This window comes from Pteropus vampyrus, unplaced genomic scaffold (genome assembly GCF_000151845.1).
Source record: "Pteropus vampyrus isolate Shadow unplaced genomic scaffold, Pvam_2.0 Scaffold129, whole genome shotgun sequence".
NCBI lineage: Eukaryota > Metazoa > Chordata > Mammalia > Chiroptera > Pteropodidae > Pteropus > Pteropus vampyrus.
In genome coordinates, this window is record NW_011888910.1 from 4,904,752 (window position 1) to 4,924,981 (window position 20,230).

Sequence of the window (20,230 nt, forward strand, 5' to 3'; positions counted from 1 at the left end):
CACACAGTCTATTTAGCAAAAAAAAAAAAGATCAAGGTACATAAAAGAATAAAAACGGAATGAAAAAAAAGATGATGGGGAAATGAAATAAGGAAGAAACAACAACAACAAAAAGTCAGGAAACTCTAGACCTGAAGAATCATACTTTCCTAACTTAATGACTTCAACTGTAGTGCTAGCTCCAGGAGAGCAGGGATTTAGGCCTACTGTCTTTCTGCTGCCTGGAACAGTGCCTGACATACAGTAAATATTTGTTGAATGAATTCAGTGACCTCTCATTGCCATTTTAAAGAATGAAACTGTATGACAATACTTCCAAAGGCCTGGGGGCTCCATATGTGGTCCTAGTTTACTTGGAGAAAGAGGCCAGAGCTATCCTATTCTCCTTAGGAGGACCACCACACCTTTTTTTCTACCTGCCTAAAGAAAGTGCCAGTATATCATGCTAGGTCCTACACCTAGAACCAAGGTAGCTTTGGGAAACATTGTGAAGGAAGCCCTGTTTTCTCACCCTGACCTCCCATTGAGGTATAACTCATCCTCCCTGGGTTCTTCTGATCATGAAAAAACCTGGGTCTGAGAAGTTCTTGCACTTTTAAAGTGGCAGCGTGTTCTCTGTCTCAGGCACATATATGATTTCAATTGGTTTCTAGGATAAAATCAATGAGTAGTACAAAGGAACAAGTCATACATGGTGGCATTCCTGGTCATTCAAGTCCTGAGGAAATTATTATGATGTATAGGTGAGCCCTCCTCACTATACTTCAAATTACAATAAGGGTGTTTTTTCTCCATTTTATAGTAGCTTGACAACATTTTTTAATTTTAAAAATATTTACTAAAGGTATTTCATTTTCACAATGTTTTCATAATGTTTAAAATTATTTGCTAGTTACCTGAATTACAGTAACCAAAATAAGACAATCAGGTAATCCTGTAGGCGGCTTCATCTTCACAGCCTTCTTCATTTGTGCCTCAAAATGTACAATTTCAAGTCAGCCTAAGCAAATGAAAAATTCAATAAGAGAGAGGGGAAAAAATGGCATAGTTGTTCACCTCTCTTGCGACCACAACAAAGTTGTGACAGAAACACAGAGCACACAGCAAGTGGAGTCACTTGGGGTCTAGATGAACAATCTCCACAGCTAGGGAGAGAAATAAGAAATCACCCTGCAACGATAGAAGGTAGGAGTGGGTGAAGACATGAGGCTGCCTGGTCCCAAGTGGCTGAGTGGGACAGAGGCTACTGCAGCTGCAGACACCTCTTAGGGGCCATGTCCACGAGCGAACTTGTGCAGTTATGGACCTGCTCTCTCTGAGCACTAGCACCAGGTCGGCTGCTCGGGAGCTGCCAGGGACTTACAGGGGAACACTGAATTGTCAGAGTGAGGGCCAGTGTTGAGGCTTCCTCCCATGCAGAAGTGCCTACGGTACCCATTGTTCCTCTGTTGAGCCCTTCCCCTTCCCAGTGTGCAGATACAGCGCCGCCATAGCTGAGACATCATCAAACTGGATAACAGAGGTCACTCTGCCCAGAGGCTTCTCTCAAACTACACCTACCCCAACTCGCGGCCCCACTCAAGTCACAACCAGCTGTGCCCTCCCCAAGTCAGGTGCTCCTTGCTGAGCCAACTCTAAGACTCACAGTGGTGGCAGCTGGCCTCAGTTTCTGGCATGGCCTCTTGAGGCAACTATAAGCACAGCATCTGTGGATTGCTTGTTGAATCTTAACAGGGGGCCCTGGAGGGGCACAAGCTGGGGTTATACTTGGCCTGCAGCTGAACCCCTCTCAGGAGTGTGCCACGGGACACCTACTATATAATGCCACGCTAATAAATCCAGGAGACCTAGGAGCTTCGCTTAGTATAAAGAAACAGACACAGAAAGACAGTTCATATGGGAAGACAAAGAAGCAGAAACCATATGAGAGAACAGAACAGAGATGGAAGAATAATTCAGTCAAGCAATCTAACAGATGCAGAGTTCAAAACACTGGTTATAAAGATGCTCAATAAATTCAGTGTAGATGAATTCAGTGAGAACTTTAACAAAGAGATAAAAAAAAAAACATAAAAATGGAAATGGAAATTATAAAAGGGAACCAGTCAGAAATGATGAACACATTTTCTGAGATGAAGAGTAGATTAGAGGAAATAAACAGAGTGGATAAAGAAGAGGATCGAACCGCCAATATACAGGTTGGGGAAGCCAAGGACATTCAATCAGAACAGCAAGAAAAAAGAAGCCAAGACTATAATAATAATTTAAGGAGCCTATGGGACACAATTAAATGTAAAAATATCCATATCATAGGAGTACCTGAAGGAGAACAAGATGTTGAAGAGCTATCTGAAGAAATAATGATGGAAAACTTCCCTCACCTGGTGAAGGAAATAGACATACAACCCCAGAAATCTCAGACAGTCACAAAAAAGAGGAACCTAAAGATGCCCGCACCACACATTATAATTAAAATGCAAAAGGTTAAATACAAAGAGAGAATCTTAAAAACCAGCAAGAGAAAAGCAGTTACTTACCTACAAGGGAGCACCCAGAAGACTGGCAGCTGATTTCTCAAAATAAACTATGCAGGACAGAAGGGCTCAGTACAAAATATTCAACGTGATGAAAACCCAGGATCTACAACCAAGAATACTTAATCCAGCAAAGCTATCATTTAGAGTCAAAGAACAGATAAAGAGCTTCCCAAACAACAATAAACTAAAGGAATGTATCACCACCAAGCCAATATTACAGGAAATGTTGGAGAGACTTCTTTAAGAAGAATAAACATGTATCAAAAACAGGAATAAAGAATGGTAACAACTACATTCCTATCAATAAGTATCTTAAGTGGAAAAGAATTAAGTGCTCCAACCAAAAGATAGAGTGGCTGAATGGATGACTCTTACATATGCTGCCTACAGGACACTCACTTCAGATGAAAAGACAGACACTGACTAAAAGGAAGGGGATGGAAAGAGATATTACCTTCATGGATCTAGAGGGTATTGTGCTGAATGAAATAAGTCAGAAAGAGAAAGACAAATATCACATGAGTTCACATACATGTGGAGTCTAAAGAACAAAATAAACAACAACAACAAAAACAGAAATAAACTCATAGATACAGAGAATATTGTGAGGGCTACTAGATAGGACAAGGATTAGGAGAATGGTGAAAAAGGGCAAAGAGATTAAGAAGTAGAAATGGATAGTTGCAAAATAGACATGGAGATACAAAGTGTAGCATAAGGAAAGTAGTTAATAATGCAATAAATATGTAAGGGGGAAGAAGTTTACTAGGTTTAGCGGGGTGATCATTTTGTGAGTTATATAGATCTCTAATCAGTATGCTATACAACTGAAATGAATATGTTATTGTATGCCAACTATAATTGGAAAAAAAAAACACTCATTGAATGGCACAATGTAAATATGAGCAACTAATTGTCTTTTATAGTTCAATAAAGCCAGAAAAAAAATTCAATAAAAAATAGAACAATGGAAATGGATTTGAAGCACAGGGGATGTTTTAAACAATCTGTTCATTGTCATCATAAAGGTCTGGGGAGGCCTGTGAGTCCTCTTGTGACAAAGCATAAGAGAAGAATCAGCTATGTATCCTAAAGATATTCCTGAAACTTGCAAAAGGTAGAGACAAATAGCTTCGGGCTCCAGGATGGATGAGTGTGAAGTGGTCTTCTTAATTCAGAAGTAGAAGACCTGAGGCTCAAATTTTAAAGGGTGGACTCTCTCCAGGGCCAGAAGACATGTCCCTTACTCTGTGTGAAAGTCTGCTTCAAGTGTGCAATGTTCTCTAAGTCTGGAAGAGAAGCCCAGCAGGAATGTGAAGTGGAAAAAGGCGCAGAGGCCCAGAGCTATCCACGGTGAAGAGGTGCCCCCGTGGACTCCGTGAGCATCCTCCTATTGAAAGTCCAGGTTCTCCGACACCAGGGTTACCTTTGATATTCATCACTGTAAAAGAGAAGAGGTTACTTGGGTTTATTGATAAAAGCTCTTGGAACCCAGGTCCTAAGCAAATTTTGTTCCCAAAACTTCAGATGATAACCCCATACCAGACTTGGGCTCATCCATAGATTATTTGGGGGTGTATCTCTTCCACAAGAGAAGAGAAATTCAGAGCTATGGGTAAATCATCTACATGGGTATGGGGCAGAGCTTGTGTGTGCCTTGAATTTAGTGGACGGAGCAGAGGAGCATGTTTAAGAGCAAAGGTCCCTAATCCCCAGGCCATGGACTGGTACAGGTCTTTGGCCTGTTAGGAACGGGGCCGCATTGTAGGAACAGGAAGTGAGCAGTGGGTAAATGAGTAAAGCTTTATCTATATTTGCAGCTGCTCCCCAGTGCTAGCATCACTGCCTCAGCTCCACCTCAGATTATCAGGCATTAGATATTCATAGGAGCACTGGTCCCTGGTGCTGAACAGGTTGGGAATTGCTGGTTAAGATTTATCCCTGGAAGTCACCTTTTTAACTGCATTAATTTCTGTCCCAGGCTGGCATATTTTATCTTCCATTCCAGCAAAAACAGTGGGCCAGCTGTCATGAGCTTTTGCACCATGAAGAACAATCTGTGGTTCTTTATATCTCTCTGTTGGCCATAACGTATTTGACATTTCTTCATTCTTCTGCTTGTAAGCTTCTATTTCTGCAGCTCGTCTGTCATTTCTTTTCCTATTTATACCAGTCATGAATCAATTTCTTTTTCAAAACCACATATTTCTTGAGATAAGAAGTCATTAGGATCCCTACTTTATGCTGCAAGGTTTTATTTCTTTTGTTTTCTAGCAGGATTTTGGCCAAATGTCATTCTTAAATGACGCCTCACCAGTCAGCTGATGTTGGAAACAAAAGATTTAGCAGAAATTTGTCTATGAGCACTTCGTCTTTCTCCTTCTCTGATTTCTTTAAAAGAAAAAAAAAATCTTCTCACTCCAGTGATCTGCCTTTGCTTCCACTGCAAAAATACAATGATTTAAAACTGCAATTTTCTTTGCAAGCAAGCCTTCTTATAAATCTTTCTAAGAGTTCCCATAAAATTTTGTTAGCTCACTGAGCTCAGAGTGTTTCTTTTTCCCATCATTTTTCCACAATAACTGCTCCATGTTCCTCTTAAGTTGGGTCATTTTCTTCTTAAGCCTGGTGGAGTTTAGCTTCATTATAGCATATTTTTGCCTCTGAGAGTTTTTACAAAATTTCTTATATAAGTGTGTTGTATTTCTATAAAGTTTTGACTTTCCAGTATGTTTCTTTACATGGCATTCATCTTTAATTGTCAAAGTAAGAAGCAGATTTCTACTGCAATCTGATTCCTTTCTTTAAGCCCTCTGTCTCTGTATGCCCACTCACCTTCTCAGACTCTTGTTTTGCATACCGAGCTCTTCAAAAGATGCCTTCGTTGCTTTGATCTTCTGTCTAAAATCTTACAATTTGTTAAGTTCTTTTCATATGATACTTTTAAACAGCTGTGCAATCTGTTATTCCATCACATGATATCGTCTACTCTGTGTGGCAGAAGTAACTTCCGAAATAAATGGGCAAACAACCAATTCTTATAAGATGGTATAATTTCAATTTGAAGGAGATGTGATGAACACCTGGCAGCCTCAGGTCCTCAGCCAAGGTCACCATTGGCATCTTAGGATAACATTTCCAATGCCCTTCACTGAAGAAGCAGAACTTTCCCCATCGGAAGTACTTCTGTATTTGTTTTTAAGCTATATTCAAAGTCAACATTATCCCTTAGGTCACACACTATCATATAGCCAACCTTTCTAAGATCTATTTCTTTATTCTCTGGGATTGCCCCCTTTTTTCCCAAAATGACTCACAGAAACTACGTTTTCTTAGTTCTTCTATGTTCATAAGTATTTATTCGTTACCTTTTAAAAGGCAATATAACTGGATATACAAATATTGAAACACATTTTCCCGGAAAATTTTATAGGAATTGTTTTGTGATCTTCTATTGCTTTGTAAAAGTCAGGGACAATTGTGACTTTTTCCCACCTTTCTATGTGACTTAATCTTTTTTCTAGGTTGCCCAAAGGAATCTTTCTTTACCAATGAGATCCAGAAAGTTAGTAACTGTTTCATCTTTTCTTTAGGTTCATGAAAGATGGAATTTGCATTTCTGTTTCTCCTCCTCATTTGGGAAGGGGAAAGCCCACTTTGTTCTGTTATCTTCAAACTACTTGCTCATAAAGACAATTGTCTGATTAACTCCCCTGATTTACATGCCAAGAAGGAGGACACAGATTAGTAATTCAATGCTGATTCCTAAGGAATTCTTTTCTTTTCTTCTTCCCTTCTTCCCTACTTAAGTAGTCTTAAACAGGAGTCCAGTCATGCATTACCGATACAGACAAGAGAAGGGGCAAATGTGAGTAAAAGGCTGGGCAGATGCTTGCAGAGAACTGAAAGGTAAGTCCAGAGAGAGGCTCACTTTCTGGAACCTGCAGGGTCCAAGATGGCGCTGCACTGGCAGAGTCTGCGAAGGATGAAAAGTGGCCCGGTCAACCCAGGCCAGGAGGAACTAAGAAAGAAAAGGAAGGATGGCTTCTAGTGCTTACCTGAAGAACAACCTGCTCCTGTTTGGGTTGGAAATAGCTGGTGTTTTTTCTGCTTTCTGTTCATTTGAGTATTTATTTACTCAAAGAACATTTACTGTTTGCCTGTACTTAGTTTCAGACTAAGTGGGAGATATAAAGGCTAATAAGACATAGTCCTTGCCATCAAAGGGTCAAGTAAAAGGAAACACAGACATCTATGGAAATAACTCTCATCTAATCCAGAGACCTCAAAGTGGGGCAGCAAGAGCATCCTTTTTAGTGTAGGAAAAATTATGAGAACTCCATTTATACTTATCTCCTATAAAAATAAATTATGCTTTAAATAGTTAATGTTCTGAATGACATTGGTGCCGTCACAGGATGCTTATGTCTTATGGTCATGTGTCATGAATAATACCCTGGAAAGTTAGCTCTATAAAGTAGAAATTGATGATATGTTTACCCACCATATTATCTAGATTTTGCTCCATTGATCCTCACAACTGGACAAGCAGCTTAAGACACTACAGCAAAGAAATTTCAAAGTGAAAATGATATCAGTGATGCAAACACATAAAAAAAATAAGAAAATAGCAGAGCTGACACTACTCCTTACACAAGCTCTTAGTAAAGCCCATTGCCAGGTAAAAAAAAATCAAAAAGAACTCAAATCTGACAAGATGTTAGCCAAAATAAAATTAAAACTTATAGAAAAGTGTATCTGAAATATTAACATCTGATATAATTCATCTCATTGTATCTTGAGATACTGGCTTATAAGAATAAATATTCTAATAATAAATTCTAATTATAAATAAGAAAATTTATAAACAAACACATATTAGAAATGTATGCTGGATAACAGACCCTTTTTTTAAATTTTAACTGTTAGAAGTGTGCAATGAAAAAGCTTAGTGACCATTGCTTTAATGTAATAAAAGCAAAACCCATAGTAGCAGTCTGAAAAATCCTCTGGGAGAACAGAGTATAGGCAGTCATTGTTTCTGGCAACCAGGGACATACTACATATAGTTATGGCACATCATGAAGAATGAATGAAATGTCACCAGATGAAGAAGGAAGAAGAGGAGAAGGTCATTTCAGGTTAATGGAACAGAATGAGCAGAGGCTTAGAGAACATGTTCTAAAAAGATCAGTGGGCAGGTCTAAGTCTCCTGGAATGTACTGATTTAGGCAGAAGGGTGGCAGGTAATACTGGAAAGGTAGATCATACCCAGATTTGAAGGGCTTGAATTCTGTGCTAAGCATTTGGACCATACACAATAAGCTATAAGGAGCCAATGGAATAGGAAGTGTCATGATACAACTAGTAGTTTAGATGTCTCTGACATCACTTTTAGTGGTCAACTGGCCAGAAGAAGCAATAAGTGATGATATGGATACTGTTTTTAAAATATCTGTCTATCATCTATCTGTCTACCTGAAACTGACAGCAAATAATAAGAGACTAGGTATACTAGAATTTAGCTTTTAGTTAAAATTATTAAATTAGCCCTTTTAAGAGTCATAACTGCACTGGAATGCAGTCATGGCCTGGAGTCTAAAGGCCTGCCTGTAAAGCAAGTTTCAGGGAAGAATATAAAGGTATACTTTGCTTAAGATAATAAAAGAATGTAGCTTGTTAAGCACAAGATGTATAGCTTTGTTTTTCTCCACCTGCTCTTAAGATAATATCACTGACTCACAGTCGCAAGACATGCTGCAGAACTCTGTAAGCAAGAAAGACCACCTGGCCATAGCCATAAAGGATGCTGCCAAAAGCTAAATGAATCAGTTGAAGAAAATTGCCGAAGCTTGCACAAGAATTGACAATCAACACAGGCCATGATCCAAGCCCCTTACTCATAATCATTCATAATTTTTTGCCTTTAAAACTCCCTGATTGCCATCAGGAAATTGGAGTTTTTAAGTAATAGCTTCCTATTCTCCTTGCTTGGCACCCTGCAATAAAGCAAAAACCTATTTTCTCCACTGCAGTTCTCAGAGTACAGTATTTGGCTCTGCTATGTGTCAGGTGGATGAACTCTTTCAGTTCTGTTACATATCGTTGAAAACTTGGAGCACTATATTAGCACCAAGACAAAAATGCCCCTCGATATTTAGGAAATACTGAGAAACTAATCCTTTTTTAATTTTTATTTTTAATTCTGGTCAAATGCATATAACATAAAATTTTTCATTTTAAGCATACAGTTCAGTGGCACTAAATACATTCACATTGTTGTGTGACCATCACCACCTTCCATCTCCAGAACTCTTTTCATCTCGTGAAACTGAAACTCTGTGCCATTGAACACCAACTCTCCATTCCCCCTCCCCTAGCACCTGGCAACCACCATTTTCTCTGCCTCTATGAATCTGACTGCTCTAGGTACCTCATGTACATAAAATCATGTTCATAACTGGCTTACTGTCTGTTCATAACTGGCTTATTTCATTTAGCATAATATCTTTGAAGTTCATTCATGTTGTAGGTGTCAGAATTTCAATCCTTTTAAGACTGAATAATATTCCATTGTGTATTGTTAAAGAGAAAGCCACAGGCCCAAAATGACATCACTTGTGCTAAAGCCCATGATACCAAACCTAGATTTAAAACTTGACCTAATTGTGTTACAGAACACAGAGTTCATCCACCTGGCTCCAGCAGACCCAAACACTAAACATGGAGAATTGCAGTAGAGGAAGATTGGCTATTTTATTATGAATGGTGCCACCCAGGAGAACAGGAAGCTAATGTTCAAAAGTCTAAACTCCCAAATCCAGGTTTCAAGGCAGTTTTTTAAGGGTTTGGGGAAACAAGTGTGTGAAAGCACTGACAGGGCAAGTTTTAAGTGGAGGACTTTGGAGTTTGGCCATTTATGGTAAAGGGTATCAACAGTGGATCTTGCTGGATAACAGACCCTTTGCTTCGGAAAGGGTTTTGGTGTTAAAGTTCTCATTATGTCCCAGTCCTTTGGTTTCATGTGTGGGGGTAAGACTATGGTTATGAGTGCAGTCGAGATCAAAGTAATCTTCTCTGCACATGCTTTGGCTGCATGACCGACTGTTTTGGTCTATTGTCTCTAAAAAGCAACTCAGTATTTCATTTAACAGGATAGAACCATTGTGAGCTGGTTCTGTGGTTACAATTGCTGTTTCAACCTCACCCAACAACATAATCTTAATCAACCAGTCTGGAATTTTCTGGTCAATACAAATGAGGTAGTCTAGCATCTAGACCTTTTCTATCCTCCATAGAAAGAAATGGCAATCTGCATGATAAAAATCCTTGCCATTCTCTTCTCCCCAAAAAGATGTCCTGGTCTAAATATAACCCTTTCAATAGCTGCCTTGACTCACCTTTCTTTTTATAAAAACCTTCCGTTTTGTACAATCCCTTGTAGTACTTTTCGAGTTGCTGGATGGTATACCGCCCAATACATGGATTATTTAATAAAGCCAATTAGATCTTTAACTTTACTCGGTTGAATTTTGTTCTTTAACACTATATACTACATTTGGTTCACCACTCATCAGTTCATATACACTTAGATTGCTCCCACCTTTTCACTGTGGTGAATAATGCTGCTATGAACATGAGTACAAATATCTCTTTGAGAATCTGCTTTCGATTCTTTGGGGTATAAATGAGAAACTAGATCTTTAATAAGTTTCCCTTCTTGGGGTTATTTTGAAAGAGGTGGTGAGTTCTTCCAGAGGTTCTCTTAATGCCTTATTTTATTGAAAATATATCAGTATGTGGTAGCTATTCAAGAGTAGGCTGGGCATGTCAAGAGTTTCTGTTCAGAACCTTACCTGTTTCTGTATGAAGACATAGTTAATGCCCACCCGGCATCTATATCCAGGAGGCAAAACACGTTACTGTATGTATCTGTGTATCTGTCTGAATATGAATGTTTTAATTTTATTTCAATGGCAAGCAAAGGTCTAGGGCAGATTTAAAAGTGAAATGGTAAGCTGCTTAGACCTTTATGAGCAGCAGTTGCTGGTGGAATTTTCTGATGTGGAGTGGCACCTCTATAATCACATTAATACTGTAGCAATCTGCTGCTGAGACTTTCGTTAAATGGCTCCCAGGTCATATCTTTCTCTGTGTACTCATTCATTTCATAAGGGATTTATTTATAAGCTTGTTGATTTCGCGCACTGCACCTTGCAAGGGCAACCTATCAATTGTAGTATTTTATAATGTTTCATTTAAAAGAACTTTCTACTCTTCTGTTTCTATTTTCTGCACAATATGGCTCTACATCATCAAACGCGGTTTACTTAGAATTCGGAGAGCAGCACTATCTGGCTAGCCCTCCCCCAGCCTAAGAATCTTACAAATCACTGATAGTGTGGGGGAGGAGAGACTGCTTCTAAAAGGAAAATGGTGCTCTGAAAAGCCAAGGCTTTACTCCCTCTACGGATTTGTATGACAAAGAAAGCAAATCTCTTCCGTGAAAGCTCAGCACTTAGTCAGGACTCAAGCAATTAAAACCCAAATTTGAACGCTGGCAATGGGAAAACTTACTGAGGAACAAAAGTAATGTTTCTGCACTGCCCTGCTTTCATGTCCTCGAAATCTTCTCTGCTTATTCCAGTCTTCTGTTACCTGGGCCTGCTGATCCCCACCGACCCCACGACTGCGGCAGGACAAGAGGTCTGAATTTCCCGCCCAGACAGCCCTTTTATTAAAGAGCACAGGGGCAGCTCTGCCAGGAGCAGCAGGCTTCGGAGGGAAAGCCAGCGAGGAAAGGGGTAGGACAGTGGGCTATAAACAGTGAATGAACAAAGCCGAGAAAGTACAGGTCTCCGCGGGTCTCAGGAATCCAACCACCTCCATCATCCCCTTTCTACAGTCACATTATAGGGCTGCGTCCTTCCTAGCCCCAATCCTCTGGGCATTTGACTCTTACATAAATGTTAAGTTTGGTAGCTTTCCAATATATTTAGCTGGAGAGCACTGAGAAGAGTAAAAAAGGAAATGATGGATTTGCAGTCGCTTTCTTTCAGTTCCTCTTCATTCATTGGCTAAGTGTCGGTTGCCTAGGAAACCGCGTGCTTCTCAGCGGAGTTGGCTGTCAGGCTACCAGAGCTGTGAGCTGTGTATTAAGTGGTGAACGCAGAGGGAAAATCCGAAAGCTAGATGTCTTTTAATTTCAATAAATGTGTAAATACATATATATATGTATGTATGCATATATATCTTGCTTAAGAAAAAGATGCTTTAAGATCTTATCACCAAAATAGTTATGCACTGCCCCCTTTCTAGCAAACTTCTTCAATTAATTGAAACAATGACTTTATATGTAATAGAGAAATGCAAAATCACTTGAGAATCTGCCATTGATTATACTCTGAAAATTGTGAGAGTAAATATAATTTTAATGGTTTAGCGGATATTTTACCTCAGCCTCACCATCAGTTATGCATAAAACAGATGTTGACTTTTATTTTACACTGAGTTATTTCTACAACTGTCTCAAGAAGGGAAAATTTAGAAATGTTAGTACATCATTGGAACTAACATTATGTAAATGAAGATGAAATATATTGTCCTGACACCTTCATGTCTGATATACAATGACCTAGATGGAGAGGAATTGTGTATAACAGACAAAAAGAAATGTTGAAGGACCGAGCTGAGAACGAATCTTCTCGGTAACTACACAGAATAAGTATAACCGTTAGTAGGTAAGTTTAAAGACCAGGGAAAAACTTGGCTGTCATTAGCATCCAGCCTCCGACACAAAATCAGCTCCTTGTGAAAATAAAACTGTGCAGCATCATAATTCCAAATTAGGAAGGGGCGTAGAACGTTTAACAAGAATGTCAGATCGAATGAGGTGGGACGGAGGGCAGTACCAACAAAACAAGGAAAGGAAAACAGATCTTGAACCAGAAGTGCCGAATGCCCAAGGGCATCTGGGCATCCAGGATAAATTTCAGCCTCGCCCTATCCCAAGCTCCTTCCCCTAAAAGAAATCCGAAAGGAAAGGGTCCTTTCTTCTACATAATCTTGAACAGGCGTTTTCACCCCGGAACTCCACACAGATCTGGCTCTGAAACGGAATTTAAGAAAATAAACCGTTAGGTAAGGGAGGGTGGCAGCGGGCTCAAATTACCCTTACGGAGCTGATCCCCTCACAACGCAGCTCAAGGGGGCTGCCTCTTGGCGCTGGCAGCCAGGCGCTAACCTTAAGCAGCGCGGGTGCAGCCCTCGCTTGCTTCCTTCCCGTGCAGCTCGGTCCCACCAAAGGCCCCAACCCCAGGACTCTGTGCTAACACCAGCCACAGTCCTGGACATGGTCAATTTCCCCAAGGGCTGGGGCGCCCAGAAGGCCAATTCCAACCTGAGCCCTGTCTTTAACTTGCTGTGTGACCTTAAGATCGTTGGCCTTCGACCTTTCCGCATCTGCATGAGCCAAATTAGGAACTCAGGGGTTAAGCCCCAGGTTCTTGGGACCCCTCAAGTGAGACATGTGGGAGGGCCTTCCGCTCCTCTGCCTCTGGCCAGCCGGACCTCATCCTAACCCCGACACCCCCAGCGGTGTCTGGAGAATTCAACCCCGAAAGCTTCAGTCTGGGCGCAAAGGGGCGGCTGGGCTTTTGTTCTCGGTTTCTCTTTGTGCACTGGAATAGAGTTGAAAATCCCCCTCCCATTCCCCCGCGGAAAAGGGAGGCGATGACAGCTTGCTGGTAGTTCTGGGAGGGTCTCACTCAACAGCTGCCGGCTTCGTTCCGCCACGGGAACCCGGGTTATTCGGCAGCTCTCACTAGAGGATGAAAAGGGATCACATCACCTTGCAGAAGACCCGTCCGAGTCGGGAGGGGGAGGGGGTGCTTCACCCGTGGAATTGCAGGGACCAAGTTTCAGGTCTGTGGTGAACGTTTTAGCCACCCTTTGCCCTCCCTCCCTCCAGCCCACGCAGGTTCAGCCACCCCATCTCTCTCGCTCCCTCCCTCCTTCTTTCCCTCCCTCCCTCCCTCCCTCCGTCTCTCTCTCAACAAAGAGATCAACTCCTTCGACTACCTAGAAACTGTGGGTTTGAAGGAGGGTCGGTGCTCGCTCTCTGTGTGCTTGTCGGGTTTCGCAGGGCCTCTCCCTGGCAGTGCCGCAGTTTTTAGGCGTGTCCCTCACCTCCATCAGTAGCCCAAAGGTTGGGGACCTCATGGCCGCTGCGGGGTCCGGAGCCTGACGAAAGATGAGACTGTTAGCGGTAGGGCGGGCTATAACCACCCTTGGAACTCATGCCCATACTGGACAATAGATGAACCGATCCCAGATCGAGGGAGCTCCTGGGGTGTGATTTTTAAATACTCAGTTGTGCGAGGCATCCCACTTAGAGAGCTCTTTGTTTTGCCGCAGCCCCGCCTCCGGGACCCCACCCTCGCTCCGACCGCTGGACTGTCCACACTGCTCCGCCAGCCACACCCACCCCATCCACTCCCAAATAACAAAAGCCAGTAAGCGGAGTGGTGGGGTCCTTGGGGCTGTATAGACTCTTGGAGAGGGATGTGCAGGGCTGGATAGGGTGTAGAGTCCTGGATACTGCTGCCAAAGTAAGAGAGAGCATCCTTGACAGAGACAAAGAGAGAATAGGCAGATCCTGGGGATGGGGCGGAAGGCACCCTGGGGCTCTAGGGCCTTGGATGTTCAGGGTCACAGCTCTTCAGATCCCAACAGGCTGATCACACACGACTTCTTCTTGGGGCCACCTGTCCTCTCCCAAGGCTCTGCATGGCCATTGTTCGGCCTCTGGACAGTCGCCGGCCTCTAGGGTTGGGGAATGGAGCAATGGTTTCACTGGAGGCGGGTGGCTGAGGGATCTCTGGCTCTTGGCGGAAGAGAAGCCCTAAATTGCTCTGGCGGCAGCAGCACAACCTGCACCACCACAGTCCTACCACCTGCCAGTACCCAGAGCATAGCGCTGTCCTTTCAGGCATGTCTGACGACCTCTCCACCTGCTCCAGTCCCTCTGTCCTCCGTCCCCCATTCCAGTGCGAGCTCTCCCCCCATTCATAGCCTGCCACACTCGTCGCCCTCTCCTGGCCACTCTCCCGCCCTCGGTTCCTTCACTCACCCCCAATTCTCAGTATTTCCACTCCACCCCACCCCTAGCCTTAGACAATGCACACGCCCCCACTGTACTTCACGAAGCCCCCACGCCTCACCCGGTCCCTAAGACTGTGCTGATTGGCCGCGGGCCCATGGTCCATCCCCCCGGACAGTCCCCGGGGCTCGAAGCATTACGTCAGCCGGGCCTGGAGAGCACTAGCGTGAAGGAGACTGGTGGAGGGGAGGGGGCTCGGGCTGGGGGCGCGGCCTGCGTGGGCCGCCCCACCCTTCTTACATAAAAGGCCGGGCTCGGTGGGCTGACGTTCTTAGCCTGTCGATTCCTGCGCGCTTTCCCGGTGACCCGGTAGTGGGTGTGTAAGGGAGGACGGACAGACTGACCAGACGCCGACCAGGGCCAGAAGAAGCCAGCTAGCACCATGCGTGAGATCGTGCACATCCAGGCGGGTCAATGCGGCAACCAGATCGGCGCCAAGGTGGGCGCGCCGGGGACTGGACCGGGATGGACCGGGATGGAGCGGGGACTCAGGTCTAAAGCTCCTTGGGATTGCTGTGTGCCAGTGGCATCCCAAGCAGACCCGGGGCTCTCCAAGCGCACGCCTTCCTGGCTGCTTTGTGCAGCCGAGTAGGGCGTGGGCTCGCAGGCGACTTTCGTGGCGGGGGAGGGGGAGGAACCTCTCTTTCATTTTTGCTGTAACTCATTTGGAATCCTGGTCATTTCTCGATCTCCGCTTACTCCTTGCTCTTAGCACGGCACGCTGGCCTGGAGAAGGCGCCGGTGTGTCTGCGAGGCTGTATGAGCGGGTTTGTGGGAGGCGCGGGGACGCAGTGAGAATTGATTTTACTCGCTTGAACACGAGTCGAGCTGTGGGGGGAGGGGAGGAGAGCGATTGTCTTGAGGTCTCAGGACGTGCTTTGAATCGAAAACCACCCTCCTTCAGGTCCCTCCCGTCCCTGTTTCTCCGCCCACCCCCTCCGCGCCGGCTACAGTCTCTGCACGCCCCCCTTCCCCCAGAGCCCGCAGCTGTGACTCTGAGCTTCGCCGCCGCCAGTGCCAGTGGTTCTGTTGCTGACCTCCCCCGCCCCCACAACCCTCAGAGACCCCCTCACCTTCTCCCTCACTGAGAAATGCCCAGTTTCAGCATTTTTTTCCCCTGCAAAATACATGTTTTGCGGCTGTGCGGGATCACCCAACCCAAAAGCTCCTGAAAAATTGGGTTGTCGGAACTGAGGTGGGGCTATTCGTTGTGAGTCGTGGCCTCTCTGACCGTCGGGAGTGGCTAAATGTAACCTTTTACTGTATCCCAGTTTTGGGAAGTCATCAGTGATGAGCATGGGATCGACCCCACGGGCAGTTACCATGGAGACAGTGATTTGCAGCTGGAGAGAATCAATGTGTACTACAATGAAGCCACTGGTAATTGCCTTTACTTCCCGTCCCCCACTCCTTCAGTTTTTACCCCCTCCTTTTTGGGGGGAGGTGCTGACCTCAGGATTGTGGCCCCAGGGGAGGGTGGGCTAGAGGATATTGGATTCTCACTATTTCATTGTGGTATTTCAGCGGGCTTCCCAGTTCACAGCCAAAAGAATCCTTTGAGAATTTGGTGGGCCCTGTGTGCGCTTTGTTCTGGGGGCAACAGCAATGCCTGCAAAAAGGAAGGCAGTAACAAGTCTTTCTCTTCAGAGCTCTCTGCTGGTAGGTCTAAGTCCTGCTCTGCTCCCCACAGGTAACAAATACGTACCTCGGGCCATCCTGGTGGACCTGGAGCCGGGCACCATGGACTCGGTCAGGTCTGGACCATTTGGCCAGATTTTCAGGCCTGACAACTTCGTGTTTGGTGAGTGACTGATGGCATGAGAGGCTCATTTTACACCAAGGCAGCTCAGCGTGGAAGGGTGTGACTGCCTAGGGGAAATATGAAGAACATCCAGTTGTGTTCTGATTTAGTCTTAATATAAGCTAAAACAAATTTGCCATTCAGCCTCTAATACCAAGGGATTTCCAGCCTTTTATTTATAATTATATCTACAACCAAGTATTTTAATGTCTGAAAATTTTGGTGATAACCTGAATTAATCTTATCTGAACACTGACTCACTCTTTAAGGGGTTTAAGGCAAAAAAAAAAAAAAAAATTTTTTTTTTTTGACTTATGAAGTGTCTTTCCCTCTGGCAGGCCAGAGCGGGGCTGGGAACAACTGGGCAAAGGGTCACTACACGGAAGGAGCTGAACTGGTAGACTCAGTCCTGGACGTGGTGAGGAAGGAGTCAGAGAGCTGTGACTGTCTGCAGGGCTTCCAGCTGACCCACTCGCTGGGGGGCGGCACGGGGTCTGGGATGGGCACGCTGCTCATCAGCAAGATCCGGGAGGAGTACCCAGACCGCATCATGAACACCTTCAGCGTGATGCCCTCGCCCAAGGTGTCCGACACGGTGGTCGAGCCCTACAACGCCACCCTCTCCGTCCACCAGCTGGTGGAAAACACAGATGAAACCTACTCCATCGACAACGAGGCCCTGTACGACATCTGCTTCCGCACCTTGAAACTGACCACCCCCACCTACGGAGACCTCAATCACCTGGTGTCGGCCACCATGAGCGGGGTTACCACCTGCCTGCGCTTCCCCGGCCAGCTGAACGCAGATCTGCGCAAACTGGCGGTGAACATGGTGCCCTTCCCGCGCCTGCACTTCTTCATGCCCGGCTTCGCCCCGCTGACCAGCCGGGGCAGCCAGCAGTACCGGGCCCTGACGGTGCCCGAGCTCACGCAGCAGATGTTCGACTCCAAGAACATGATGGCCGCCTGCGACCCCCGCCACGGCCGCTACCTGACGGTGGCCGCTATCTTCCGGGGCCGCATGTCCATGAAGGAGGTGGACGAGCAGATGCTCAACGTGCAGAACAAGAACAGCAGCTACTTCGTGGAGTGGATCCCCAACAACGTGAAGACGGCCGTGTGCGACATCCCGCCGCGCGGCCTGAAGATGTCGGCCACCTTCATCGGCAACAGCACGGCCATCCAGGAGCTGTTCAAGCGCATCTCGGAGCAGTTCACGGCCATGTTCCGGCGCAAGGCCTTCCTGCACTGGTACACCGGCGAGGGCATGGATGAGATGGAGTTCACCGAGGCCGAGAGCAACATGAATGATCTGGTGTCCGAGTACCAGCAGTACCAGGATGCCACGGCCGACGAACAGGGGGAATTTGAGGAGGAGGAGGGCGAGGATGAGGCTTAAGTTCACAGGTCACAGGTTAGGGAAAATCGAGAAGGAAAGCAAGGGGGAGGGGGGCTTACTGGTGAAAATATCTTGGCAATTGACGGAAAGAAGCATGGTCTGCTCTAGGTGTGTGCGCTGGTTCTCTGGTGCTCTTCACTATTGCCTGTCATTTTTTTTTTTTCTTTTTGTAATACTGATGACATCACTGTAACATTTGAGGTATTTCTGAACTACTGTTGTTATGGCTAAAATTACATAAACGTTTGTGTCCTAATGGGCCTCTTTTCTCTTTCATCTTTGTTGAGTGATTATCAATTTAAATGTAACTTACAGAACACATAATATAAAATTCTTCCTTTAGGAAAAAGAATGGATAGGTAAAAGTTCAAATGTATTTACTCCAGTGTGGTAAAACTGAACCAACCACAATCATACCCAATTTAAGGTGGGAAATCAAGCCAAATGTTAAAATGTCTTTAAGTAAATATTTTATTAGTTGAAAGGATGCCTACCTGAAAGCACACTAAATGTATTTTCATGTAGAAATCCTACTATCCCTCTATTTCCTTTCAAAAACTTTTTTTTGAATATTACTACATCCACACAGCACAAAATTCTAAAAGCTAGGGAGTGAAAAGTAAGTTTCTCTTCCATATACTTCAGACCTATGTAGATTCTCTTTTTTCTTTCTTCACACACATCATGGTACTAACACTGTTTTCTTGCCTCTTTTTTTTACTAAATAGCATATCTTTAAAATACAGAGAGCTTCTTTAAATGAATACATAGTATTCATATGTAGTCATGCCATATTTTTAACCAATTCTCTCCAATGGACATGTAGATTGTTTATATTTTTTCTTATAGTGTCACAATAAATAATTTTGTGCATATGATTGCATATATCAGAATAGCTATTCTGTAAGTTTCTCGAAGTGGAATTTTCTATCAAAGGATATATGATACTATGCCTTTTTGAGTAAATGAAATTGCCTATACTTAGGAATAGCCATAGATTTATAAATTATTAATATACTAAAATTCTTAAACAAGTTTTCTTCCCATCAATCATGTTTATACAACATAAGAAACTATTTGTATATAAGTTAATTACATTTGAATTTATATGAAAGTATAAATTCTGCATTATTGGTGAATTTTACTTTAAATAGGCAAGCCACAATAATTTTCACAGTTTATTGCATTCTTACCATGCAGAGCTGGGATTTAGGATTTGAACATAAGCCTGCCTCTAGACTTGAGAACCACTAAAGAAGCCATGGGATTTCAACAAGTGATTTTCAGTTAAGATCATATACTTCTATGGGATAAATCATACTTTTTCAAAATGAGGCCAATGCGCTGCCTTTATCTGGGCTAGTTTCCTATTTTGCAAAGAGAAGTAAAGTGTAAGTTATAAACAAATGTACAAAACTTATTTATGTACCACTATAGGAAGAAAAGAATCAAGATAACTGTAGGTTTATAGTTTTTCTATTTTTAGGCAAATTCAAAATTGGAAAAAATATTACTTTATATCATACCCTATATTTCTTTCTATTTGGTTCTACTCCTACTTAAGTGTTTTTAAAAAAGAAAAAGAAGAAGAAAGATGAGGGGCAGATACGGATTTCCCTATTAAAGAGGCTGTCCTATAGTTGAAAATAGCTTCAAACAAAAAGTGAGTAGTGTCATTCTAAATCGTGTGAAAATAAGTTAATTGTACCAAGTGGCCCCCATAAATCAAAAAGAACAGTAGTTCACTTTACAAGTATTATATATTTTATATATTATATATATTACATATAACACAAGTATTATATATATAGAAACTAGACCTAGTGCTGAGTAGGGGCAAACAGGTCAGGAGATAGTGGCTTCTCCTCCATTTTTCTATATTTAACAGTGAACTGGCAGGTGCCATTCCTGATGAGCTGGTGTAAAGCTTCCAACAACTTAATTGAAGGGTAACATTGGTTTTAAATGACCTGAAGACTTGGATCAGCTGCCAGGGCCCCCTGGATTTATCCTTGACCATGCATTCCCCACAACCTGTCAGACGCATGATCGGTAACTTTGGAGAAGAGAGGAATTGCTGCCAGGTGCCTCTTGGCATACTGTAAGTATCATGCTTCTCTCTCATCTGAGAAGAGGTTAGGCAGGCACTCAGCAGGCCAGCCTGCTAGCCTTTCGGCATACCCATGACTGCTGAAAGCACAGCTAGAGCTTACTTAAACATGATTAGAAGAGTGTGTGCCAGATGGATCAGTCACCGAGTTCTCTGGGGCAAAGCTTTAAAAGTACATTTGCATAATATTAATATGCACATGAAACACATACTTAGGAAAACA

General features: G+C 43.6%; 1 protein-coding gene and 1 long non-coding RNA gene across 2 annotated transcripts; one reads left to right on the plus strand and one right to left on the minus strand.

The window, feature by feature from the left end:
• Positions 1–11,947: 11,947 nt before the first annotated feature.
• On the minus strand, positions 11,948–15,073 carry LOC111744184. The gene is made up of 3 exons (XR_002782042.1): positions 14,938–15,073; positions 13,617–13,778; positions 11,948–12,645 (listed from the first exon to the last, which is right to left on the minus strand). It is a non-coding gene; the product is annotated as an uncharacterized LOC111744184 (long non-coding RNA).
• LOC105296776 (tubulin beta-2A chain) lies at positions 14,879–18,171 on the plus strand. The gene is made up of 4 exons (XM_011367060.2): positions 14,879–15,136; positions 15,969–16,077; positions 16,388–16,498; positions 16,837–18,171. Exons 1-4 carry the CDS (start codon positions 15,080–15,082, stop codon positions 17,895–17,897), a joined length of 1,338 nt encoding a protein of 445 aa, XP_011365362.1. The 5' UTR covers positions 14,879–15,079; the 3' UTR covers positions 17,898–18,171.
• The last annotated feature ends 2,059 nt before the right edge of the window (positions 18,172–20,230 follow it).